Source organism: Pyricularia oryzae, chromosome 2 (genome assembly GCF_000002495.2).
Source record: "Pyricularia oryzae 70-15 chromosome 2, whole genome shotgun sequence".
NCBI lineage: Eukaryota > Fungi > Ascomycota > Sordariomycetes > Magnaporthales > Pyriculariaceae > Pyricularia > Pyricularia oryzae.
This window is the reverse complement of record NC_017850.1, coordinates 8247831-8273548: the sequence shown is the minus strand read 5'-3', so window position 1 is coordinate 8273548 and position 25718 is coordinate 8247831. Positions and strand designations below refer to the sequence as shown.

The following is a 25718-nucleotide window of genomic DNA, read 5'->3' as shown; positions in this document are numbered from 1 at the left end:
TCCGAAGTCTAGGGTTCCGCAGATCCCCAACGCAGATAATAGACAGGGTGCACCAGTGAAAGCTTATAAAGAGACCCTCGCTGCGCTGCTTAATACTTGTTTGCAGGCACGATACGCCGGGTAGTTTATTTTGTATCAGATGCCATGTTTGAACAAAAGAAGCTCGGAGCTTTCGAGAATTTACCCCAAGAAATCTTCGACACGATTACAAAACATTTACCTCCTGTATCTCGCATTTATTTTAAAAAGAGGGCTGGCGCAGGTTGGGATCAATGCGAATCTTCACCCGGAGCAAGAAAAAGCAATGCAGGTTTGGAACAAAATTTTCAAAGATGATGAATGGCTCAATACGGTGATGAACCAAACGTACACAAATGTTTCGCCACCTATCCCGGTTCTGATAGGCTACGACATTCTCAAGCTTTACAAAGGCAGCGACGAGCGAGTGTATCTCTTACTTACCGCAAACGATTGGGACGGCGATATTAAATATGCCCCGGATATTCGCCATTCGCTTAGACCACATAAATATGACAAGGAATCGCACGAAGTTAGCATCGAAGGCACCAAGATAACAATCGCTTTGGAGCGTTGTAATATGGAAGAGCTGAAACTGAAAGAGCCTCAAAAGCTATTTCATTTGACAGGCAAATCCAAGGATAAACCAGAGACCGCAGTTTTGTATTACAATGAGGACGTACCTGTTCGAATCGGCGAAGATGAGATAGGTGGAATTAGGGACAACGATCGGCTGCTAGTTCAGGATCTGTCGACGATCATGTCCAAGTTCAGGGATGGCAAGCCGGTTATGACATGAAGTTGGCCACCCCTGATGGCCCCCCCCCCCCCCCCCGGCGGATGGGCGCCCCTTAAAATCTAACAGCAAATGCGTCCTTTAACAGCCCGATTTAAATATAAAATTATCAACGCACAATAATACAATCGTTGTCAGGCTCTTCCGGTTCACTAACCTCCTCTCCATCACTAGGAACCTCCAAACCCTCCTTATCGGTTTTCTGTAATTTAAAAATATTCTTTTTGCTGACTAAAAGCTCGTTTGGATCTGGAACCACCCTTCTTCTTTTTGCCGGCCGTATTGCCTCCAATTGTGCTTCCAACAAACTGATTTTTTGCTGGGCTTCAGCCAATAAAATGTCCTTGGCTTCAAAGCTTTTTTGAACTTTTGTGAACATAAGCCGGGACGTGGCGTTGCTTTTTTCGGACCGGGAAATTTTTCGCAGTTGAACTCGATATCTCGGGTCATTTTAGGGGTTTTCCAAATAAGTAAAGACGGGTCGTTAATTTTTTGGATTGGGCTTTCCGGTGTTTGATTCCTTTGCAAATCGTTATTTTTACTTTTTTCGACGTTGGCGTTGCTATTGTTACGGAGTGGCGTGCCTGGGCGACTGCCAACCGTGACTAGCTCCACCTCACGTGACCAGGCGCCAGGGTTCGTTTGTTATTTGCTCGCTTAGGCGCGTGTACGCGATTGGCACTGCGTGCCTTTCTTCTTCCTTAACACTTAGCTTTAGATCTTCGAATAGAATCGCCCCTATATTGCAGCCTTGTCTCATTGGGATCGCTTTCGTGACACAAGTGCGGTGCTTTTTTCCATTAAGCCTCCGGCGCTTATAATAATAGGGTGGAAAAAAGGGTCCAAGAATTGGTATTTCCGTCGCTTTTCGTTAGCGGCTTCCGTTAACGTAGCAAACGGGCCCGTATTAGCGGAATTTTATTAATTGCGACGATTTGGACGTCGTAATAATATTTAGATATTCCGTTAATAACAGCAAAGTCCGCCCTTAGGCCGTTGCGGTACGTACGAGCTCCGGAGCGAATAGGGGTTGTAATAAGGCTTCCGGGGCCGTTAGGGCCGTTGCGGTTGGGGTTGGGATCGGGGTCGGGATCGGGGTCGAGATCCGGGTGCTGGTTAGGGTTAACGCCACGTAAGTCGGGTTCCGATTCGACGTTCAACTCCGGCCGGCTGGCGAGGGATTTAATACAGGCCCTTTTTATTTGGTTGTGGCGGGCTGTATATTTGCGTAGCGCTCCTTTGCATAACGTTGAGCTCCACATCTCCGACCCCCCTAAAGTCCGGCCCCTAAAAATATCTACTCAGCCACGTCAACCCTTTGTTTTATTTTATAAATATCTAGACGAATTTTTCACTTTAGAACTTGATTTTTGAAGATTCTTGCTCCAAACCTTCCAATGAAACAGTACACTGAAAATCAGCTTCTTGCTGCCATTTCTGACATAAGAAATGGCAAATCAGTTCACAAAACCTCGCAAAAATGGGGTATTCCTCGGAGTACCCTTCACGATCGTTTAAAGGGGGCCCAGTCAATTCAACAAGCGAAAAGATTTTGTCAAAGGCTTTCACAGGAGCAGGAAACCTATTTGGCAGATTGGGTACTTGCGCAGGCCGCGTTAGGCCTTCCGCCAACGCATCAAGAACTACGCTATTTTGCGGAACGAATTCTTCAGGCCGCCGGAGAAAGAAAAAGCCTTGGGAAACATTGGGTTAGCCGTTTTATAGCCCGATATCCAATTTTGAAAACCCAAAGACCCCGGCGAATAGAAAATGCCCGGGTTAATGGGGCTACAACCGAGGTAATTAAATCTTGGTGGTCCTATTTGAAAAATCCCGTTGTCGATACTATAAAACCGGCCAACCGTTGGAATATGGACGAAACAGGTATAATGGAAGGCAAAGGATCTAATGGCCTGGTGTTAGGGCGTAATAAAATCCGGCCATTACAGCGAAAAGAGCCTGGAACGCGGGGTTGGACGAGCATAATCGAATGTGTATCAGCTACGGGGGCTGTTATACCTCCCCTCGTTATATTTAAGGGGAAAAACGTACAGCAACAATGGTTTCCAGCTGATTTAAGTCCTTTCGATACCTGGCAATTTCATGCAACCGAAAACGGGTGGACAAATAATGAAACAGGTATCGAATGGTTAAAAAAGGTGTTTATTCCGTATACCCAACCTTTAACCCCTGAAAAGCGGTTATTAGTTCTGGATGGCCATGGATCACATATAACGGACGAATTTATGCTTCTTTGCTTGCAAAACAATATTCAACTCCTATATTTACCCCCTCATTCGTCACACGTTCTTCAACCGTTGGATTTATCGGTTTTTGGGCCGTTAAAGGAAGCTTATCGACGTCACCTGGGATTTGTAAACCAGTTTTGCTGTTCAACGGTTGTTGGGAAACGAAACTTTCTACTTTGCTATCGAAAAGCCAGATCAAAAGCATTTATAGCAAAAACCATTCAATCTGGTTGGCGTACGACGGGGTTATGGCCGGTGAACTTGGCAAAACCACTTTTAAACCCTTTTTTGTTAGAAAATAGCAACGCCAACGTCGAAAAAGGTAAAAATAACGGCTTCCAAAGGGATAAAACACCGGAAAGCCCAACCCAAAAAATTAACGACCAGTCTTTACTTATTTGGAAAACCCCTAAAACGACCCGAGATATTCGACTTCAACTACAGGAAATTTCCCGGTCCGAAAAAAGTAACGCCACTTCACGGCTTTTGTTTGCAAAAGTCCAAAAAAGCTTCGAAACCAAGGATATCTTATTGGCTGAAGCTCAGCAAAAAATCAGTTTGTTAAAAGCAAAATTGGAGGCGGTACGGCCGGTCAAAAGGAAAAGGGTGATTCCGGATCCCAACGAGCTTTTGGTCAGCAAAAAAAACGTTTATGAAGCACAGGAAAATAATAGGGACTGTTTAGAAGCTTTGAACGATGGAGAAGAGGTTAGCGAACCGGGAGAGCCTGACAATGATTGTATTATTGTGCGTTGATAGGTTTACATTTAAATCGGTTTATAAAAGGGGTATTTCGTCGTTACATTTTTCAAGGGGGCCGGACTTTAGGGGGGTCGGAGATGTGGAGCCCAACGTTAATGTTCTGTTTGTTAACCAAAAGCTCGTTTGGATCCGGAACCACCCTCCTCCTTTTAACCGGCCGTATTGCCTCCAGTTGTGCTTCCAATAAGCTGATTTTTTGCTGGGCGCTAGCCAAAAGGGTATCTTTGGCTTCGAAGCTTTTTTGGACTTTTGCAAATAAAAGACGTGAAGTAGCGTTGGTTTTGTTGGATTGGGAAAGTTTTTGCAGTTGAAATCGGACATCTCGGGTCGTTTTAGGGGTTTTCCAAATAAGTAAAGACGGGTCGTTAATTTTTTGGGCTGGGCTTTCCGGTGTTTTATCCCTTTGCAAACCGTTGTTTTTATCTTTTAACGTTGCGTACCCCCTGTTCGGCACCCCCCCCCTGTTCGGCACCCTGAAAATCTAACAACGAAATGCCTACTTTTATAAACTGATTTAAATATAAAATTATCAACGGACAAAAATACAATCGTTTTCACGCTTCTCCGGTTCATTAACCTCTTCTTCATCAGCTAAAGGTTCCAAATTTTCTATATCATTTTCCTGCAATCCAATAATGTTCTGTTTGTTAACCAAAAGCTCGTTTGGATCCGGAACCACCCTCCTCCTTTTAACCGGCCGTATTGCCTCCAGTTGTGCTTCCAATAAGCTGATTTTTTGCTGGGCGCTAGCCAAAAGGGTATCTTTGGCTTCGAAGCTTTTTTGGACTTTTGCAAATAAAAGACGTGAAGTAGCGTTGGTTTTGTTGGATTGGGAAAGTTTTTGCAGTTGAAGTCGGATATCTCGGGTCGTTTTAGGGGTTTTCCAAATAAGTAAAGACGGGTCGTTAATTTTTTGGGCTGGGCTTTCCGGTGTTTTATCCCTTTGCAAACCGTTGTTTTTATCTTTTATAACGTTGGCGTTGCTATTTTCTAACAAAAAAGGGCTTAAAAGTGGTTTAACCAAGTTTACCGGCCATAACCCCGTTGTACGCCAACCAGATTGAATGGTTTTTGCTATAAATGCTTTTAATCTGGCCTTTCGATAACAAAGTAGGAAATTTCGTTTTCCAATAACTGTTGAACAGCAAAATTGGCTAACAAATCCAAGTTGACGTCGATAAGCTTCTTTTAACGGCCCAAAAACCGATAGATCCAATGGTTGAAGAACGTGTGACGAATGAGGGGGTAAATATAGGAGTTGAATATTATTTTGCAAGCAAAGAAGCATAAATTCGTCCGTTATATGTGATCCATGGCCATCCAAAACTAATAACCGCTTTTCAGGGGTTAAAGGTTGGGTATACGGAATAAACACCTTTTTTAACCATTCGATAGCCGTTTGGTTATTTGTCCACCCGTTTTCGGTTGCATGAAATTGCCAATTATCGAAAGGGCTTAAATCCGTGGGAAACCATTGTTGTTGTACGTTTTTTCCCTTAAATATAACGAGGGGAGGGAGGGCAACGCCCGTAGCCGATATACATTCGATTATAGTCGTCCAACCACGCGTTCCGGGCTCTTTTCGTTGCAACGGCCGGATCCCGTTAAGCCCTAATACTAGGCCATTAGATCCTTTGCCTTCCATTATACCGGTTTCGTCCATATTCCAACGGTTTTCCGGTTTAATAGCGTTAATAACCGGGTTCGTAATATAAAGCCACCAAGATTTAATTACCTCCGTAGTAGCGCCATTAACCCGGGCGTTATCTATTCGACGGGGCCTTTGGGTTTTAAGGATTGGATAACGAGCCAAAAAACGAGTTATCCAACGTTTTCCAAGGCCTTTTGTCTCTCCGGCGGCTTGAAGAATTCGTTCGGCAAAAAAGCGTAATTCTTGATGCGTTGGCGGAAGCCCTAAAGCTGTTTGGGTAAGTACCCAATCAGCCAAATGCTTTTCCTGTTCCGTGGAAAGCCTTTGAAAAGGGCTTTGTGCTTTTTTATAAGGTTGAGAACCTTTAAGTCGACTTTGAAGTGTAGACCTAGGTATTCCCCATTTTCGGGAGGTTTTTGCAATTGGATTGCCATTATTGACGTCGTTAATTGCAGATATAAGCTGTTTTTCAGTATATTGCTTCATTGGAAAATGGAGAATTAAAATCAGAAAAAAGTAAATCCAAAAGTGACAGATTCATCGAGATATTTATAATAGAAGTTGGAGGATAAAAATAAAAGTGTTGTTATTTTTGGGTGCCGAACAGGGGGGGTGCCGAACAGGGGGTACGCAACGTTATAACGTTGGCGTTGCTATTTTCTAACAAAAAAGGGCTTGAAAATGGTTTAACCAAACTCACCGGCCATAACCCCGTTATACACCAACCAGATTAAATAGTTGTTGCTATAAATGCTTTGAATCTGGCTTTTCGATAACAAAATAGGAAATTTCGTTTTCCAATAACTGTTGAACAGCAAAATTGGCTAACAAATCCAAGTTAACGTCGATAAGCTTCTTTTAACGGCCCAAAAACCGATAGATCCAATGGTTGAAGAACGTGTGACGAATGAGGGGGTAAATATAGGAGTTGAATATTGTTTTGCAAGCAAAGAAGCATAAATTCGTCCGTTATATGTGATCCATGGCCATCCAAAACTAATAACCGCTTTTCAGGGGTTAAAGGTTGGGTATACGGAATAAACACTTTTTTTAACCATTCGATAGCCGTTTGGTTATTTGTCCACCCGTTTTCGGTTGCGTGAAATTTCCAATTATCGAAAAGGCTTAAATCCGTCGAAAACCATTGTTGTTGTACGTTTTTTCCCTTAAATATAACAAGGGGAGGGAGGGCAACGCCCGTAGCCGATAACTATACATTCGATTATAATCGTCCAACCCCGCGTTCCGGGCTTTTTCCGTTGCAACGGCCGGATCCCGTTAAGCCCTAATACCAGGCCATTAGATCCTTTACCTTCCATTATACCGGTTTCGTCCATATTCCAACGGTTTTCCGGTTTAATAGCGTTAATAACCGGGTTCGTAATATAAAACCACCAAGATTTAATTACCTCCGTAGTAGCGCCATTAACCCGGGCGTTATTTATTCGACGGGGCCTGTCACGGCCAGGCATACATTGGAGAACCTCAGTGTATTAGGCGCTATCGACGAAAATTCTAAACTGAAGAGAAGAGAGAAATTACAATCGACGACGCGCTCAAGAGACGCGCTTAAATCCGGAGGTAGTGGATCCTTGTCCGATCCCTGGCTCGGTGTGGAGCCGAGTCGTGATTCTGAGGGTAGGTCTAGGGGCCTGATCCTCACAAAAAGAAAGTAAAAAAAAGTAATGCAAAAGACAGAGAATTCATGGAGATATTTATAATAGAAGTTCGAGGGTAAAAATAAAAGTGTTGTTATTTTTGGGGTGCGGTTGTTAGGGGGGTGCGGTTAGTAGTAGTAGTAGTAGTAGTAGTATTATTTAACGCCGGGCTCGGCCCGGCTCATTAGCCGGCCGTTAGCAACCTCCCGAGGGGTATCTCGGCGCGCTTTCTATTTTCTCTATTTACACAGCGGAAAACAAGGGCATAGAAGCGAATCGAGCCTGACCGGGTTCGTGCCCGGTCCTGCTTACAGGTTTGTTCACTGACGCGACCCCGTGCCTTCAGGCGCACGGAGGATTCGTCTGACGGCAGTTGACGGCTCTTCATCGAGAGGGGCCTGTGTCCAAACAGCGGAGCTGTCGGTCGTTTGTAGCCATGGAGACGAAGTTCCCAACAAGTGTGGGCTCGACGGCACAGGCGGGTGGTTGTTGTCGATAGCCAGCCGGGTTATCCTTGCCACGGGTAAGCGGGGAGGAGGTGGAGGGAGCAGGATTCGAACCTACGTTACTCAAGTAACAGCCATGGCGCTTAACCACTGCGCCATTCCCCCCAGAGCAGCAGCCGAAGGTACAACTTACAATGTATTCTAGGAGGGTATTAATGCAGTATAAAGCAGGACGATATAACAGGAATGGCAAAGGATTTCAAAGCTTGAAATGAATCCACGCTGCCAACAAATCTTGCAATATGCGCTTCGATGTCCTCTATTCTGGATAACCCGCTCCTGGATAGATGAATAAGGTCCAGGGCTTGCTTCCTTTCTAGATTTGCAGATTCGCCAGCAAGGTCAAGGAAGCCGGCAAGATGATGCGCAGAAAACAGAAACTTTCGTTTTTCTTTCAGCAGTTGACCCTCTTTGCCGATCGCTAGCAGCTTGTTTTTAAACTTGACATATTGTTGTGTCTCGTCGGCACCGTTAGGGACTTTATGGAACCGAACGTCAGAGAAACAGCACCGCAGTTTTTTCATGAGATTCTCAGGAACATGACTGCTCATTTCGCCATGTAAAACCACAACGAGGCAGGCAAAGGGTCCGTGTTCTGTTGGTTTATCTAATTTGACCCAGGCCTTCATGAGTTCGACCACTTTGGTCCATCCACCTATATCTTTCGCGATAACGCAAATGACATCACTGAATGGCATTAGGATGTGATGATGTATCAGGCTTGCAAAATCGATAGGTTTGTCTATATGTTGGCCATCTAAGGATGGGGTTCGAATGGAAGTGTCATGACATTTGAAGGTTTTCCCACTCTGAGCCAGCTTCCGAGGTATGTCCGCACTTGCGACCAACAACGGCCTTCTATCAGTGACAGTCGAAGGCGACGTGAATAGTTGTATCTCACCACTTGTGACCCGTGGAGCTTCGACCCCAAGCGTGGCGAGTATGCGGGCCTTGATCGCATTTCCAACAATTATAACAAACAAAGGACACTGTTCTTTTGGACGCTGTAGCCTATCTAGCAATTGCGTGGGTCGTCTGGAGACTTCAAGCCGGTATGGTGCATGATTTGCGTGAGACTCCTTTGACTTCAATAGTCGTAACCAGGTAGAATGCTTGCAAGACAACATGCCTGAGGATTTTGGGATTTTATTTGGGTCACTTTAGATAGGGGAAGGAGGGTCTTTATCTGTAAATGTATAGAGAAATTGGAGCTACAACCTAACACGTTGTCATCGGGATAAAGTGTTGGTAGGTTTGGGTTTAATTGTGGAAGAAACTGTCGTCGCAGTGCCACATTGAGCGGCTGTGGGGGAAAGGCAAGATCTTCAGTTTTCTTTTGGCCCAAAACTTGCTAGCGCCCTTCTTGGTGGAAACTCTTCGTCTTGTTAACTAGAAAGCCATTAAATGCTTTTGAGCCATACATTAGCGCATACAAGTCTACCGAAATCCGGTGTAATTATGGTTAGTTGTTATAGGCAAGATTGTATTTTCTCAGGTAATTGTCTACTTATATGTAATCCTAGAAGCTGCTTATAAAGGAAAATAAAACTGAAGAAACGTGATAAATACAGTTAAATACTCCTTATATTGCTTTATTACTTGGACACTCAAATATCTGTTCAGATCACAGAAGTGAAAGTTTCATATCAGTATAAAAACGTACGATGCTTGTCAATTTAGATGTTCTGACTGGTCTATATCTAGGCCTGTGCCTTGCCCGGCTGGCAGGCACAACCTGGTCTGCCGGCCACATAAATGATAAGCGATATTTAAATACAACTGCTCTGAACAACGTGTCTATATCCTCAACCCAACATTTCCTGGCTTCTTCAAGTATAACGAACATACCATTCGATAAATTTCAGTCTCCTCAAACAGAAGTTTCCAGCACTACAAAAGTTGAGGTTGATTTTAGTGACCAGATTCACCTTACAGAGGGCACGGATCGCCCCCCAGGCGTAGGCTCCACCGCGTTACACTCGACTGAAAGTGAGACGCTACAAAGTTTATCTTCCTTCCCTGCTCAGCCCATCGACAATGCTCCGGCGCCAGACATAGCTTTTTTAGGTGCGCAGGATGTGAGAACACTGGAAATGGCTCCTGCCATATCGTCTACGCCAAGAAATCGGATAGACGAAACTCTGGAATTGGAAACTCATCAAACCTCCTTTGCCACTTATTTCACCCAGCCACTAAAACCAGTACAGGCTAAACAAAGTGTTCCTGGGACAAGTGGATATACTTCGGCAGCTGCTAGCTCAAAACCCTATGCACCAGCTGCACCAAAAAACACCGTCATGCCACCAACTTCAACCGTCAAGCCGAATATCCAAAGTGAGAGTTTAGAAGCAACCGCTCATATATCCATAAAGACGGACAGCACAATCAGTTCACCTACTAGTGGTTTACTCTTCGAAAAGTCAGTAACGGAAAAGTCAGCTCGACATCCGTTTACAAGACCCTCTCAGACCCCCAGTGCTGACCCTTACCATCAGAGCAACAGCGGCAGCCAGGAGAAGCCCAATCCGGCAACTTCTGCTGGCATTGCCATTGGCACCATTTCTCTCGCAGCCTTTGCGGGATTGGCCGGCTTTTGGATTTTTTTCCGGTACAAAAGGTACGGAAAGAGCTGCAAGAACACCAGGAATGGCACATGGACGGGAAACCTAATAGCTTCATTCAAAGGCGTATTCCGGCAGAAGGAGATGCCGTTCAAGAGGAATAGAGGCATCAATGAAGCCAAGATATCCGCCCCATTTGCTCAGACAAACTCACTTAACTGGTCATGAGGTCAAGTAAAAATAACGGGCCCGCAAATAATATTAGATGAACAAATACTTTCACCGTACTTGCATCAAGTCTAGTGTAGTCTTACTTATGTAGCCTAAGATCCTGGGACCTCTTATAACACCCTTTTGTAAATAGCTTACCGCCAAGTGGATAGATTTACCAGCAGGTATTAAGATTGTAATTCCTAGAATCTAGGGCTCTCCTATCCAAGATATGCTAGCCACGTCCTTTTGACATTTACAAAACAACCCGCCAGTCATTGGTGTAAGTGTCTGGAACTAGGCCAGAGTTACAGAAGCCTGACACAGTATTACGAATAGAAGCGGTTCCTCTCTGGTCACCCACACGGAAGGCACCGCAGCCGTTGCACTTCATGCCGTAGGTAATAATGCGCCCTTTATGGATGAAATGAGGATATCTAGTTAATTAGCAGTAAGTTGCATTGTTTCTTAGGAAAGCAAATAGTTACCGCTTTGAAAATCAAACTATACAATGCACGCATTTATCAAGGCTGATGAAGCTTTGCAAGGCCGTCTCTTAAATCTCTCTTGCTATGCCAACCAGAGGAGTTCCTATAACCTTGACCCGTATCAGCATATTTTGATTATAGAAGCAGTTCTTGAAGCTCTATTGCTTGCTCCACTTTTCAGTTGCACCGCTTCAAATCTATGCTAAGCAAGTTGAGGGATCTACAAATAAATTTAAAATCGGATGGTGTACGTATTCAGCGCCTGTGAAGGATTTGTCTGTTACCATGATTTGCTTACCCTTAAGAACTTGCCTCAAAACTCTCGCCTACCTAGACATCCCGAATTTCTAGGAGGACTTTCAACTGTATAACATAATGCCTCCCAAGATTTAAGCCCCGTCTCCTGAGTTGACTGACTTCTATGTTGTGGGTCTGGGCGGCAGCACCTCCGTTTCAACACAGCAATCCGATGCAGAGGCAGCATTTCTAAGACGAGAACTGGCATATTATAGAAATTTGCACAAAATCTCATCGTCGGTATTTCTGTCGCTACAAATCCACACTAATTCACTGTTGGCCCTTCTGGATGATTGGGATAAAATGATACAGGAGGCTGAAAGCAACTGCAGCTCTTGGAAGTTGACTCCGTCCCGTGACGCGTCAGATAATCAATAGGAAGGATTACTTTCTTTTTAATAACTTCTCAATGCTCTCGTAAATAATACATCAAGTTACGGTTGCAGAAACTATGTTGGCGTGTGGGCATCTCAGGACCCTTAATCAGCGATGTAAAAGACCTGGGCATTGTGTGGATATGGTTTCGGTCAGGGATACTATAATTACTAAACACGGAAACCTGGCCGTCCTTTGTCAAGAGCGCTATATACCCATTTACTGGCCTAGATATTGGTTTAGGCCCATCGACTAATCGAATCCGTACAGCCCCAGAACCTTGCTGTGGATGTGATATTTGTTGGTGTGTGGGTTTCGTGACACCAGTCTTATAGCCAGCGTCATGCACGATGTAATGTAGGCTTTGCACATGCTTTAGGATCACTGGTTCGAAAGTGCCCTATCGGATCTTTGTCTCCCATCGTGCCGACTGGGTTGTTCATCCTCTCGGAGTCCTTTTGGCGCTGATGGCTGGCTGTGCGTGCTGATGGTCGAAAGCTTCGATCGCCGGGCTTGAGCTTTCGGTCCACGTATGTAATAACTGATGGTCTGGGAAATGGCTGCGTCGTCCAGCCAAACGGTAGTCTAATCGCGATCCTCGTCTTCAGACTCGTCCCTGGCCTCGGCGTTTCATCTTGGGGTAGGACTCTTGACTGGGCGGATGCCGTTCGCGTAAACTTGACGGGCGTGGTTAAGGTGACGTTCGTCATTTTGGCACGAGCGCTTCCCGGGCCTCCGCCTGGCTACGTCAGGCATATCTTTTTCCGCCTCGAGAACCATCTCTCTTGGCCTAGCAATGAGAGAAACCGTGATCCCGTAAGTGCCTTTGCGATTTATCGATAGGTGCTAACAATTATCAGAGCATTGTTTGTTGCGATGCAAGGAACAGGTTAATTGGTGCGAGTGGTTTAATTCAAACAGTATAATAAAGTGCGCCCGCACATCCCAGGGCTACTAGTCAGCCTCTGGCGATTTCTGATACCTAGCCCCTTGAGCTACTGGTAGACCAAAAATCGGGGCGCACCAAACCAGGCCTGCTGTCATCTGCCGGTTTACGACCGCAGCATGCCCGACACCTTTTCTGGCTCCCGTCCTGGTCTCAAATCGCCAGTTCCGCCTATCCGAATTGAGATTAACGAGAATATTCTCGTCTTCTGTGATGTACCTCGTTGCGAACAGCTATCTGTGGCACTCTCTCCCGTAAAATCGTCCTTTGCATTAACAATTTGTTAAGTGTTTAAACGAGAAGGCTTTAATTTGGCTGGTCCTCCTCCTTTGAAAGTTTACTTTATGGTCAACTGGTCCCCCCATGCATGCGTTTGAGCGATTTTTGCTAGAATCGGAATGTACATTTGTTTTCCAAATCTGGATCTTCCTCCATCTTGCCAAGTAGACCCAAGTATCTGAAAGCCGTCCCCACATTTTCAAGTTTCAACGTATATACTGAAAGCGGAAGATAGATTTTGTCACGGCCCGGGGTAAGCATAGCACGGAAGCTAGTCTATTGGCATCTATCGACGAAGATTCTACTCTGAGGAGAGGAAAGGAAACAAACAAAGTTCTGAGCTTGACGCAACGTCGATAAAAGTATCACCCTGGTGGGTCGTTGGTCAGGGGTCAGGGTTAGGGTCTGGTAATCTCATGGTCCAAATGTCACACATGGGATATACAAAACATAGCTTCTCGTACGTCTCGCTCCTAAGATGCTTCCTTCCATGGTCCATCGGCTACCTAGCAGGATGAATTGACCCACTCTCAGAAGCCAAACCGCGTGTGTACACAAAGATTACACTTCCTGCTTGCCTGACTTATCGGAGACTGAAGATGGCGATCTCGAAACTGCAAGTACAGAATTCTCCGCCTTCAGCAGCGACACGGACAACATGACCGACGGTTGCACAGATGATGAAGATGAAAAGCAGATCTTGAATGATATTGAAAATGTTATGTCGTTGCTGCAAAGACTCGTTGTTCAACTGCGTAACGATGTTGCGCTGCTACAGCATAGCATTGTGGTTTTGGAGGGGTGTAGTACCGCCATGGAGAAGCATGGATTGCCAAGTCAATCAGTGAACTGACCTAGTCCCACGAAGTTAGGTAGACGTTGGTTCAAGGGGACCAGAATCGGATGTGTAACGGGGTGAAGACAGGAATGCGCCTACTGTAATACGAGTGAATTGTAGTGTCGTGAGAACGGTTTGAGAATAGTCATTAGAAATACTTTCCAATCAAAGAAAGCAAAAAAGTGAGAATAGCCCCACAAACCCAGTACTGTCTCTAGATTATCATGGTATAAGCGAAACCGCATAACACCGGAGAGACAGTAAGCATGAGAATAGCTTCATTCGGGAAAGCATACAAAGGGTGAGAAGAGCGTGTTGCCACTAGTAGCTGCGTAGTCAATCAGCCGCTGTGGCTGTATAGAAGTGTTACGACCAGAAGGTTGGGCCGGTACCAGGGAGGCCAGGTGGGGTCGTGCCCCTCCTGACGACACTCGCCCAGAGGAATCACCAACCGGCAGAAAAAGAATTATATGAGGAGAAGGTCACGTGACACCACGTAATTACCCAGGACAAACTGTACCAGGACAAAGTGTCCCAGGACAAAGTGTCCCAGGACAAAGTGTCCCAGGACAAAGTGTCCCAGGACAAAGTGTCCCAGGACAAACTATACCAGGACAAAGTGTCCCAGGACAAAGTGTACCAGGACAAAGTGTCCCAGGACAAACTATACCAGGACAAAGTGTCCCAGGACAAACTGTACCAGGACAAAGTGTCCCAGGACAAACTGTACCAGGACAAAGTGTCCCAGGACAAACTGTACCAGGACAAAGTGTCCCAGGACAAACTGTACCAGGACAAAGTGTCCCAGGACAAACTGTACCAGGACAAAGTGTCCCAGGACAAACTGTACCAGGACAAAGTGTCCCAGGACAAACTGTACCAGGACAAAGTGTCCCAGGACAAACTATACCAGGACAAACTGTACCAGGACAAACTATACCAGGACAAAGTGTCCCAGGACAAAGTGTCCCAGGACAAAGTGTCCCAGGACAAACTGTACCAGGACAAACTATACCAGGACAAAGTGTCCCAGGACAAAATGTCCCAGGACAAACTGTACCAGGACAAAGTGTCCCAGGACAAACTGTACCAGGACAAAGTGTCCCAGGACAAAGTGTCCCAGGACAAAGTGTCCCAGGACAAACTATACCAGGACAAAGTGTCCCAGGACAAACTGTACCAGGACACGCTGTGAAATTGTACCAGATATTGGTAGCCTATCCAGTTGTGGCTGTTGTGCTTAGCAATTTGGGGGGTGTAGGTAACATTAGCCTGTTTTAGCTGTATCGCTTGGCGATTTGGGGGGTGCAAATATCCCTTACAGCTAGTTTGAGCCTTTTTGCCTGGCAATCTGGAGAGTATATAGTGACTTTTTGTGGCCAATTTTGAATATGGTTTGCGATCTGGGCGGTGTGGATGTTCCAGCTGGTTTATGCTTTTATGGTTGGAAATATCCATTGTGTATTTCTTTGCAGCTAGTTTTGGCTGTTGTTTTTGGGGCGTGTGTACATCTCTTAAAGCCAGTTTGAACTATTTCGCTTGGCGATTTGGGGGTGTGTCTAACTTCTATAGCCATTTTTGGCTGTTAATACGTACGCTGTAGATATTCATTGGAGCTGGTTTTGACTTTTGTGCTCGGCGATTTGGGCAGCATATCTGGCCCCTGTTTTTGGCCCCCGTCCTGGTCTCAAATCGCCGGTTCTCCCATCTGAATTGACGCGGGTCTGTTTTGGCCTTTCCCAGTTTTTTATCTGTACCTGTAAGGTACAAGCGGAATTTACGCCACGTGAGCCATTACTACAAAACACCACTACAAAAGGTGTTAACTACAATATTTGGCGAAGCCCATTACGCCGTTTACTATAAATGCTTTACAAGCAACAACCTACTGATTTGTAGTCATTTTCGCCTTTTGACAAATGCGGTTGTTGTAATGTAGCTTATGGTTACCAAGTCTCGGAGGGAACCGCAAGGAGCCAAGGTATCGGGCAAATTCCTATATCATGTGAACAAATGGCTTCAAACCCAAAGTCAAATCGGCTCCCCTGCACGAGCTGGCATAAGTGTTTGAAGAAACGCAATAAGAAAGCCGGTGGGTCGAATGGCGAAGGCGGTAAGCTTGATAGTTGAATTGGCAAAAGTTTGAATGGGCGAGGCTGTCGATATGAAATCAGCTTCAAATTGGCTGCAAAAATTACTGTTGCGACCCGAACTGTCAAGTGAAAAAGCACAAACAGGCTAGAAAATCCACGCAGCCTAGAACCCCAAATCGCGAAGCACACCCACACATTCCCCAGATCGCCAAGGGAAAGAGATCAAACTGGGATTAAAAACATTTGCTCCAAACTGTATAATCCACCCCTTCGTTTGGCGCTCTTGTTCTTCGTGATGTTCACGCAAGGGGCGAGTGAAGGGTCAATTCTGGATGCACCAAAGTTTGATAACTACAGTTTGGAGCAAATCTATCTTCCGCTTTCAGTACATACGTTGAAACTAGAAAATGTGGGGACGGCTTTAAGATACTTGAGTTTACTTGGCGAGATGGAGGAAGATCCAGATTTGACTGCACAATAAGCTATAAACAGCCATTCTTGGCTCTAATTGCCCATCTGCGAAAGTACCTCGAAGTAGCTGTGATTTCCCCACTTGGATGTTTGACCGAATATCTCCCGTGACAGTGTGAGCGGGCATAAGACTACTTGACTCTAGCGTATAATACAATAGCAATTGGGAGTCGTTTCGCCAGGACGGATAAGTACACAGTAATCAAGGCAACCGTATTCTACACTGTATGGGGCAGATGTAGAAAATCGATTTATATTGACGAGGGGAAGATGGTTTTGCTCCTAAGTCGGACCCCCTGATCTCCGATCCCCCCCATCTCCGATCACCCTAAAAATCGCGATCTGAAACGACACCTCAAACAACAACCTGCTATATCGACCACTTAACTAGCTGCAAAGATACAATCAATTATATCATTGGAATCCTCAGGCTCTGGGGATTACTCCCCCACTTCCTCAATTGCACCTGCATCAGCTTGAGCCTGCTGTACTTCCCGCAATCCAACGAACGTAAAATTAGGGTCTGGATCAACCCTTTTTTTTTTTCCGTGGTGCAACTACCTCCAGTTGGGCCTCCAACTCTTCAATTTTTCTTTTTGCCATTGCAAGTTCGATATATTTAAATTCACAGCTTTTTCGGAGTTTGGAAAACAATAGCCGTTGAGTAGAGTCGCCGCCAGTTAGCTGGGTATATTGCACCAGCTGATCCGTTACCCCTTTAAATCCTTTTGGGGTTTTCCATACGATAACAGAACCGGTTTTAACCTAATCCGATATCTCTCCGGGGTTCTCTGGGGACTTCAGACGCTTGGAGTTACTATTTGGAGGTGTAATTGCTTGCTGTTGGCTGGGAACATTCCTATTTTCGAGGAGTAGGGGACTTAACAACGGTTTGGCGATATTAACCGGCCATAAACCCGTTGCATACTACCCGCTTGTAATAATTCGAATTGTAAGTGCTTTTTGGCGTGCAAACCGGTAATTTTGGAGAAAAAGCCGCTTTCCAACAACCGTTGAATTGTTGAAGTAGGCCGTAGAAGATGTCACGGCCAGGGTGAGCATAGCACGGAAGCTAGTCTATTGGCACCTATCGACGAAGATTCTACTCTGCGGAGAGGAAAGGAAACAAACAAATTTCTAAGCTTGACGCAACGTCGATAAAAGTATCACCCTGGTGGGTCGTTGGTCAGGGGTCAGGGTTAGGGTCTGGTGATCTCATGGTCCAAATGTCACAGGGTCCACTAACTCCGGATTTAAGCGCGTCTCTCCAGCGCGTCGTTAATTGTAATTCCTCTCTTCTCTTCAGTTTAGAATTTTCGTCAATAGCGCCTAATACACTGAGGTTCTCCCAATGTCTGCCTGGCCGTGACAGCAGCGGTTCCCAGTGGCGACTGATTGCAAACCGCTCGCAAACGTATTTCTCAACCCCTTGTCGCTCACTTGGCTTGGGCGAGTGAAGGGTGTGCAGTGACCACAACAACTCGGCGAGCATGGTTGCTTGACAGACCGGTATTGGTAGAATTTCAACAATGTGGAACAAGTTACCCTCCTAGTTATACTCTAGGCAGTTCAAGCAAACTTGCTTCAAAAGTATAGCAGTCAAAAGTTTGCCACCGAGAAGCTTGCTGAATTTTGACTGTGGTACTTTGGATACATTTTAAAAAAGAAAAGTCCTGTCTCGGAAATCATCCGTGTCACGGCCAGGGTAAGCATAGCACGGAAGCTAGTCTATTGGCGCCTATCGACGAAGATTTTACTCTGAGGAGAAGAAAGGAAACAAACAAAGTTCTGAGTTTGACGCGACGTAGATAAAGGTATTACCCTGGTGGGTCGTTGGCCAGGGGTCAGGGTTAGGGTCTGGTCATCTCATGGTCCAAATGTCACAATCCGGAGGGGGTGTGTGATGGGAAGCAAACACTCCACAATAGGTATAATGTGGAACCCAATTCGTGGCAATTATGGGGCAAATGCCTAAGAGAACATACATGTAGGACGAAGGATCAGAGGCGAAGTTAATTCTAAGGGGACCTTTCGTTACGGGCTCGTTCCTATTGGTCTTCACCTCCACGGAGTTTTTGGAAAGTATAATTACGGGGTAACATCCCGGGACTTACTGCACGGTACAAAGCTCTTAACCATCCTCCTGTAACCGCAGATGCACTCATCAGGAGGCCTCCGTGATTAATTGTGCCTGTTCCAAGGATGTCGACCGGAAAGCACCAATAATAGAAGACACAAGGATTAGGACTCGCTGCTGTAATCTCCTACTCCTAACAGGTTGCTGCCTGAGAGGCATTTAATTAATTTGCGTATGTGATTAAAAATAGAACTGGTTAAAGTTACTGACCCCAGATTTCAAACAAGAAGGATTGAAGAGTCGAGGAGGAAGAGCTTTCTGAGGGGTGTGTTTTGTGGCGGGCTAGTTCCTATTGGCCTTTCCCTCCATGGTGCCTTCTAATGGGTGACTTGGAGTAGCGTTCAGGTATTTAATCGGGATACATTTGTGTCGATCTGTACCCTACAAGGTCATGCAGCATCTCAGGGGTACTGCCGCTTGTCGATCAATCCAAGCCTGGGCGGATATATAACGAACTTTTTTGGTAACGCGCTATAGAAACACGACAGACTTTAAGCCTTATCACTGCACAGCTGTGTTGGCGAACCATAGAAAGTTATGGCAGCCACCAACGCCCTGACCCAGCCTGAGTGGTTTCGAAACCCAGTCTTGGCTATTGTGGCTGTTTGGGTTTGTGCATTTCCGGGGAGAGGCTAGGCGTGTTCCCAAGTGTTTGTCCTTGGCCTCCCCGAAATTACATTGCCGTTTCCGGTTTTCGTTCACGCAGAAAGTGCGAGCCAAACACAAGATTTCTGCCACCCGGTATTATGGGGTGTTCACCCAAACAGAAGGAGCTACAGTGCCTGGACACCCCACTTACAAGTTGCAGGGATACTTTAATAACCCGGGCTCGCCGCCATAATCGCCTACCCCCAACAGGTCGCTATATGCATACTGGTCAAGGGTGAATTTTGTAACGGGTTTTTCCTATTGGTTTTTACCTCCATGGAGTCTTTAGGGTGACTTCGGCGTCGCATTCCGGCACGCAACTGGGATATTCTTGTGTGGATCTGCACCTTCCCGAGTGTTTGTTCTCGGCCTCCCCGAGATTACATTGCCCTTTCTGTTTTGTTTTCATGCAGAGAGTGCGAGCCAGGCACAATATTCCTACCATCCGTTGGAATTTTGGGCGTATTGTTTTTGGCGCCTTTGTTTCCGGTGACAACCACATTGTGCCCACCCAACCACCCTGGGGACAGCCTTGGCAACTGAAGAAAAGATGGTAACGCCAACACAGCCTTGGCTACAGACCCATTAGGACTTTCTGGGTGCCAGAATTATTGGGTAAGGGTTATTGTCTTGATGCTTTGTTACAAGAAAAAGCCCCAATTACACACTTGCTTATCCAGCATTCTTGAAGCCAACCTTTTCATCATTTGCGTATCCATGCCCACTTTGAGCAAATTCGCCAAACTTATTCTGTTAAAATAGGCAGGTATTTAGGTTTGGTGCCATGATGGCCATCTATTTACTATGGGCCAAAACGTTACCGTCGGCGCCGATGTCTCCCTTTGCACAGCTCGACAGTAACTTTGGTGCTGTAGCCCTTCCCCGCGCAATTGGAACAATTTTTGTTTGTGGAAGTATATTTCCACCCATAGCATTTTTCACACCCGTATCCCGCGTACTCCCCGCTCCCGTGACAAGTGTCACGGCCAGGGTAAGCATAGCACGGAAGCTAGTCTATTGGCGCCTATCGACGAAGATTCTACTCTGAGGAGAGGAAAGGAAACAAACAAAGTTCTGAGCTTGACGCGACGTAGATAAAGGTATCACCCTGGTGGGTCGTTGGTCCAGGGTCAGGGTTAGGGTCTGGTGATCTCATGGTCCAAATGTCACACTACCCCCTTCCAAACCTCGTATGTCGACGCAGGAGATCATGCGAGGCTCTTGTCAAGTTAACCATGTCGTCGCTTTTTCCTTTTACCGTTTAACTCTCCATGCTCCGCCACGTTATCCTCCTGATTCGGTTCGTCCAACTTATCCTCGGCAGCGGCTTTTATCCAGATTGCCAATCGCTTCGGCGGTCCTGCGGCATCTTTGTACTTCTTGTGGAAGTCGTCAAGGGCTGTCGCTGAATTCTTGAAGTTTTCAGCCGGGTACCACGTGTCGTCTGGATCACATCCTTGCCATGCGACCTGGTATTGCAATATCTTACTCCGGCCAAATAATCGGGACGCTAAAACTTTATCGACCACAAACTCTGGTTCTCCGTTGATCTCTTCTGGCGGAGGCGGCTCTCTTTTCTGTTGTGGTAATGGGTCCATTGCGGCTTTGCGGAGGCGGTCTGCGTGGAACAAATTTTTTCCTTTAAACGATTCAGGTACGTCCAAAACATAGCTATATCCTCGTTCTTCTAGAATCTGCCATGGTCCGGTCCACTGTGAATCCAATCTGGTCGTCGGTGCGGTCGTCGGAAACCCTTTTTTCTTGACGAAAACATAGTCGTTAACCCCAAAATCTACTGGTCGCCGCTTTTTGTTGGCTTGTTCTTCCTGCCTCGCCTGCGTTTTTAGCGCGTTTTGGCGAGCCAACTCTTGGACTTCTTTAGTCTGGCGGACGATCTGCAGCGCTTTTCGTTTCTGGTCTGAATCAACGGTCGTGGTTGGCAGGTCGGTGGACAGCGGGTTTCGGGGTTCGGTCCCGAGCACTACCTTTAACGGGCACATACCAAGGCTGGAATGCCACGCGGCGTTGTGGGCAAAATCCAAAGCAGGCAAATGTACGCTCCAACTGGTCTGGTATTTGTCGATATAAAACCGCAGCTTTTGGTCCAGTTCCTGGTTGGTTATCTCTACGGCACCTTGTGTTTGAGGGTGCAGGGCGCTGCCGTGTCGGTGTTTAGTACCCGTGAGTTCATTTATCGTCGCCATGAATTCGGAGATGAACGGCCCGGCGTTGTCGCTAATCCAAACGAAAGGTAGTCCTAGGAAACGGTATAGGTATCGGTAATATCGGGAGGCCAGGATTTTTGCTGTGTCGGTCTTCTGGCCCGGGATGGTGGCTATCAGGCGACTGAACTTGCAAACGAACACCCACACGTAGTCGTATCCGAACTTGTCTTTGGGCATGTCCTTTCCGTCGACTGCTACATGTTCCCAAACGTAATTCGGTATCGGTAGCGGATGTAATAGGCCCGGGGTCTTGTCGTGTCTACTTTTATTTCGCTCGCAGTCGTGACAGTTTTTGATGTATTTCCGAATGGTTTGACTCATGCCCTCCCAAAAATACCGTCTTTTGATCATTTGTATCGTCTTGTTCTGTCCTGCGTGGGCGAATATTTTGGGCTCGTGAGCTTCACGGATCAGAGCGGTCCTCAAAAAGATCTGTCCGTCTAAAGTCGTTTCCGGGACGACTAGCTTTCCTTGGTGTTGGCCTAGCTTTTGCTTTTCGTTCTCTTGTCGTATTAGGTCTACCAAATCTGCGCCGCTCACCACGTGGGCGTTTGGGTCGGCAGTGCTGACGGCGGCCACCGTAGGTGTGATCTTCTCAGGTGGGATTAAAGTCATTGTTCGTTCTTCTTTTTCCCGAGCTTTAACTGTTGGAAGGTCTGCCGTCTTGCGGGACAGGGCATCGGCGGCTATGTTGTCTTTGCCGCGGCGGTACTGAAACGTAATGTTGAAGTTGGCCAGGAAATCTGCCCAACGCACTTGTCGAGTCGAAAGGAGTCGTTTTGTGGAATAGTAAACTAAAGCTTGGTGGTCTGTAACCACGAAAAAGCTTGTCCCTAACAATTCTGGTTCGTAATGTTTCAGCGTTTGAACCACTGCCAGCAGCTCTCGGTCTTGGATCGGGTATGCGCGTTCTGCTGGGGTCATCGTTTTTGAGAAATATTCCACAGGCTTCCATTCTCCACCCGGTTGCTGTTGCCAGATTGCTCCGCCGGTCGCGTTGCGTGAGGCGTCGGTTTCTACCTTGGTCGGTCGGCCTGGGGTAAAAAATGCCATAACCGGTGCATCGCAGGCTAAACGTTTCATTTCCTCAAATGCTCGCCTCTGTTCGGGGCCCATAGCGAATTTGGCGTCTTTCTTCAACAGTCGGTTCAACGGCTCAGCGACGCTGCTGGCATGGTGGCAAAACATTCGAATGTAATTGCACAATCCCAAAAAGGAACGCACGGCTGTTTTGGACGTGAGATCTTCGAACTTCCAATCGCTAATTGCCTGCAGTTTGTCTGGATCGATACGGATGCCCAGACCTGCGTCCATAACGATGCCAAGATAATCGACCGTGGTAACGTTGAATCGAGACTTTTTAATATCTCCCTGGAGGTCGACTCGGCTTAATCGGTAAATAACCTCTTCTACTTGGTCCCAATGTTCTTCTTCGTTTCCGTCGGAATAAACCAAAACATCGTCGGCGTATGCGCTGGCGAACAAGTCCAAAAGTTCATTTAGCTGAGCGTTGATAAATGACTGCCACCAAGCTGGGCCGACCTTTAGCCCAAAGGGAAGCACCTTCCATTGAAAGGTGCCTTGTCGGGTGCGAAAAGCAGTGAGGTACTCTGAGCCAACCGCCATACGTAACCGGTTGAAAGTTCGAATAATGTCGATTTTTGTAAACCTCTTTGCATTGCGACAATTAAAAATAGTTCCGTTGACATCCGGGGCTGGTACGAATCGATCTTTCAAAAACTGGTTGATCCATCGGTAGTCGGTGCAAAAACGGCGTTCTTTGGAGTGTGGTTTAGGTACGAACAGGACAGGCGCTGGGTCGGCCTGCATACAGGGTTCGATAAACCCAATGCGCAGCAGCTCGTCGACTGTTTCCTTTTCGAGCGGCAGGAATTCCACAGGTGTTCTGTACGTCGGAGGCGATCCTGTTTTCGGCTTGTCTAGCTCCAAAATCACATCGTGCCCTGGGCGATGTGGAGGCAGGTTGGTGGAAGCTGCTTTCGAAAAGAATCCCTCCAGGTGAGCGAGTCGGGATGGCAGTTTGCTTCGGACCAGTTCGACATGGTCGGGGTCTTCATCTTCCGGGAACGGGATTGGTTCTCCCTTGTTGGTTTTCCATTGGTACGAACGGCCGACGGCAGATAGGCTGATGGCGGGTTTTTCGGGTCCAATTTCTAACGTGATGGGCTGCGTGGGTAATGGGCACGATTTCCATCGCTTTTGTCGGGGGTCGGTGTCCAGCTTGTGTTGAAGGGCGGCTATATTTACAACGGTTTGGTCCTCACTCAAAACAACCGGGGTCGGTCTGGGTTCTAAAGAGGTTGTTTGGCGCCACGGTCGTCGAAATATTTGCACCCTCTTGGTTTCCCGTTCGAATGCTCGGTCGCGCCGCTCTGCATCGGCTTGCGCAGCCGGATCGGGTTTGTCCAACATGTTCGGAAGTCTGATGGCTGGCGAGAATTTTGCCAACGATGGTGTCGTTTCAGGCCATGCGAACGTTTGCGTTTTCGGATGGATCCAAACATCCTGTTCAACTAGCCAATCCTGCCCAATAAACATATCATGTCCACTTTCCGTCACGTAAAACATTTGGTTGCTGAACCGGCGTCCATCGATTTCCAAGGTCGCTTTTAGTTTGTGCGTAATGCGTCCTGCGTCCTGTTTGCGGTAGTCCGACAAAAGTAGCGGGGTTTTTAACCTTTGAAGCCGGGCTCCTAGCCGTTCTGCGGCTTGTTTAGCGATTGCTGGGCTGATTAAAAGAGAAATGTCTGCTCCGGTGTCACAAAGAGCTTTAACTGATAGTGCTACGCCATTAACCTGTATCTGAGTTCGAATAATGAAAGATTTAGGTCGTGGGTTACTACCAATCTGAGCTATCGTAAACATCTGGACCACCGAGGAGGCTTGCGGCGGTCTCACTCTTTTCCCGATCGCTTTTGCTCGTCATTAGTGCTGTGGTTGTCCTCAAAATCCAAGGCCCTGACTGCTTTCGTTTTATTGGGGCATTCAAATGATTTATGTCCTTCTTTCCCGCACGCGAAGCAAGTGTTGGCTTCCCAATGAGCCATCTTTTCAGTTTCTGTCAAACCACGTCCTGTGGCTTCTGTTGTTTTAGGTACCATGTCGCTTCTTTCTCCTTTGTTCGGGTTGCTGGATTCGTAATAGCGTCCTCGATTGCTTTTCCTGTTTTTGTCTGGGCTGTAGGGGTATTTCTCTTTTCTATCTTTACCGCGACTTTTCTGTTTTCGCTCCTCTCGTTCCCGATACGCTCGCTGAGTGCTGTGAGCTGCATCGGCCACCAAATTTGCGAATTCTTCATAAGATATTCTGGGGTCCTTGCTGTCTCGTAACAGCCGGTGATCGAGGTCTGCCGGGATATGTTGCCACAGCGTAGTTTTGCGTTCTCCTGCTGGTACTCCAATTTTATCGGCGAGAGCATTCACCTCGGCAATGAAACTGTAAACGTCATTACCTGGTCCGCATTCAAAATACATTTTTGATAGTTTTTCCCATGTTTCGGACGCTTGATTGCTGTTATGGTACACCGTGGCCAAAACCTGGATCATCTCTGCCACGCATGAATACGGTTGGGTCTCTGAATTGTATCTGGTCTCCAGCATCGTTGCTGGTCGGTCGTCCAACAGGCTGAACAGTTTTGCCATGCGGCTTCGTTTAGTTCGGAAGGTTGTGTTATCCTCTTCGAAATAATCTGCTAATTTCGTAATCCAGCGGTCAAAAGTGGTTAAACTGCCGGAAAATGTACCTGGATCTAATCCTCTACTTTTGGCTCTTTCACTGTAGTGCGGGTTGGCTGCTTCTTGGCTATGGCCGTACGGCTTAAATGCTTTCCTGCTGGCTAGGCCGGTCGGTTCGAACCTGGTGCCTCCAAAGGCGCTATTTTCGGGTGTGGCTTGTCGGGCTTCCGGTTGGTTGTTCTGTCTTTCGGTTTGCAGGCGTGTGATAACTGCCTGTAGCCTAGCGATCTCGCTGGCTAGGTCATTTCCGTCTGCCATCATGTTTGGGTTTGTTTCCGGCGTTGTATGCCTTGCTTCTGCAAACTCGAATTCGTCTAAATTTTCCTCAGGCGTTTCTATACTAGGCCACGCGGTGTTCGAAAGAGAATCAACTTCGATTTCGTCTTCGAGGGTGGAATCGGTGTTTGGCGTGAAATCGGTTTCACTCTCTGGTCGGGTCGGGTCGTCGGTGGAGCGATCTGTTTGCTCCGTTTTGTTCGAAATCAACCTTTGTGATTTCCTGCTCGCAGGTGGATGGTCCTTCAGCCTGGGCATAGGTTGGGGTCGGTCTGGGTTTGAAGTTGACGTCTTTGTCAGTCTCCGGTCGGGTCTGGTCTGTCGAGTGCGGATTTATTTTCGTCGCTCGCCAGCGGCGTGAAGATAGGTTATTGTGCCTTATTTGTTAATCGCTAGGCCAGCGATTCTTTTGAGAGTAGAATTGTGTCACGGCCCGGGGTAAGCATAGCACGGAAGCTAGTCTATTGGTATCTATCGAC

At 46.7% G+C, this 25718-nt stretch overlaps 6 protein-coding genes and 1 pseudogene across 7 annotated transcripts; 3 read left to right on the top strand and 4 right to left on the bottom strand.

The window, feature by feature from the left end:
- Nucleotides 1-304: 304 nt before the first annotated feature.
- MGG_15482 (uncharacterized protein) lies at nt 305-817 on the top strand (the record flags this gene model as incomplete). The annotated part of the gene is made up of 1 exon (XM_003715823.1): nt 305-817. The coding sequence occupies one exon, from the start codon at nt 305-307 to the stop codon at nt 815-817; it is 513 nt and encodes a 170-aa protein (XP_003715871.1).
- Nucleotides 818-1698: 881 nt separating this feature from the next.
- On the bottom strand, nt 1699-2076 carry MGG_15980 (uncharacterized protein; the record flags this gene model as incomplete). Its single annotated transcript, XM_003715822.1, has 1 exon — nt 1699-2076. The coding sequence occupies one exon, from the start codon at nt 2074-2076 to the stop codon at nt 1699-1701; it is 378 nt and encodes a 125-aa protein (XP_003715870.1).
- Nucleotides 2077-7454: 5378 nt separating this feature from the next.
- On the bottom strand, nt 7455-8191 carry MGG_15979 (uncharacterized protein; the record flags this gene model as incomplete). Its single annotated transcript, XM_003715821.1, has 3 exons — nt 7455-7694; nt 7774-7781; nt 8047-8191. The coding sequence occupies 3 exons, from the start codon at nt 8189-8191 to the stop codon at nt 7455-7457; spliced, it is 393 nt and encodes a 130-aa protein (XP_003715869.1).
- MGG_20047 lies at nt 7674-7745 on the bottom strand (annotated as a pseudogene). Its single transcript has one exon. The product of its transcript is annotated as a tRNA-OTHER (tRNA).
- A 1542-nt stretch (nt 8192-9733) lies between the features above and the next one.
- On the top strand, nt 9734-10365 carry MGG_08218 (uncharacterized protein; the record flags this gene model as incomplete). The annotated part of the gene is made up of 2 exons (XM_003715820.1): nt 9734-9974; nt 10136-10365. The coding sequence occupies 2 exons, from the start codon at nt 9734-9736 to the stop codon at nt 10363-10365; spliced, it is 471 nt and encodes a 156-aa protein (XP_003715868.1).
- Nucleotides 10366-13454: 3089 nt separating this feature from the next.
- MGG_15978 (uncharacterized protein) lies at nt 13455-15346 on the top strand (the record flags this gene model as incomplete). Its single annotated transcript, XM_003715819.1, has 4 exons — nt 13455-13632; nt 14143-14891; nt 15110-15135; nt 15238-15346. 4 exons carry the CDS (start codon nt 13455-13457, stop codon nt 15344-15346), a joined length of 1062 nt encoding a protein of 353 aa, XP_003715867.1.
- Nucleotides 15347-24123: 8777 nt separating this feature from the next.
- Nucleotides 24124-25545, bottom strand: MGG_15977 (uncharacterized protein; the record flags this gene model as incomplete). Its single annotated transcript, XM_003715818.1, has 1 exon — nt 24124-25545. The coding sequence occupies exon 1, from the start codon at nt 25495-25497 to the stop codon at nt 24124-24126; it is 1374 nt and encodes a 457-aa protein (XP_003715866.1). The 5' UTR covers nt 25498-25545.
- Nucleotides 25546-25718: the final 173 nt, after the last annotated feature.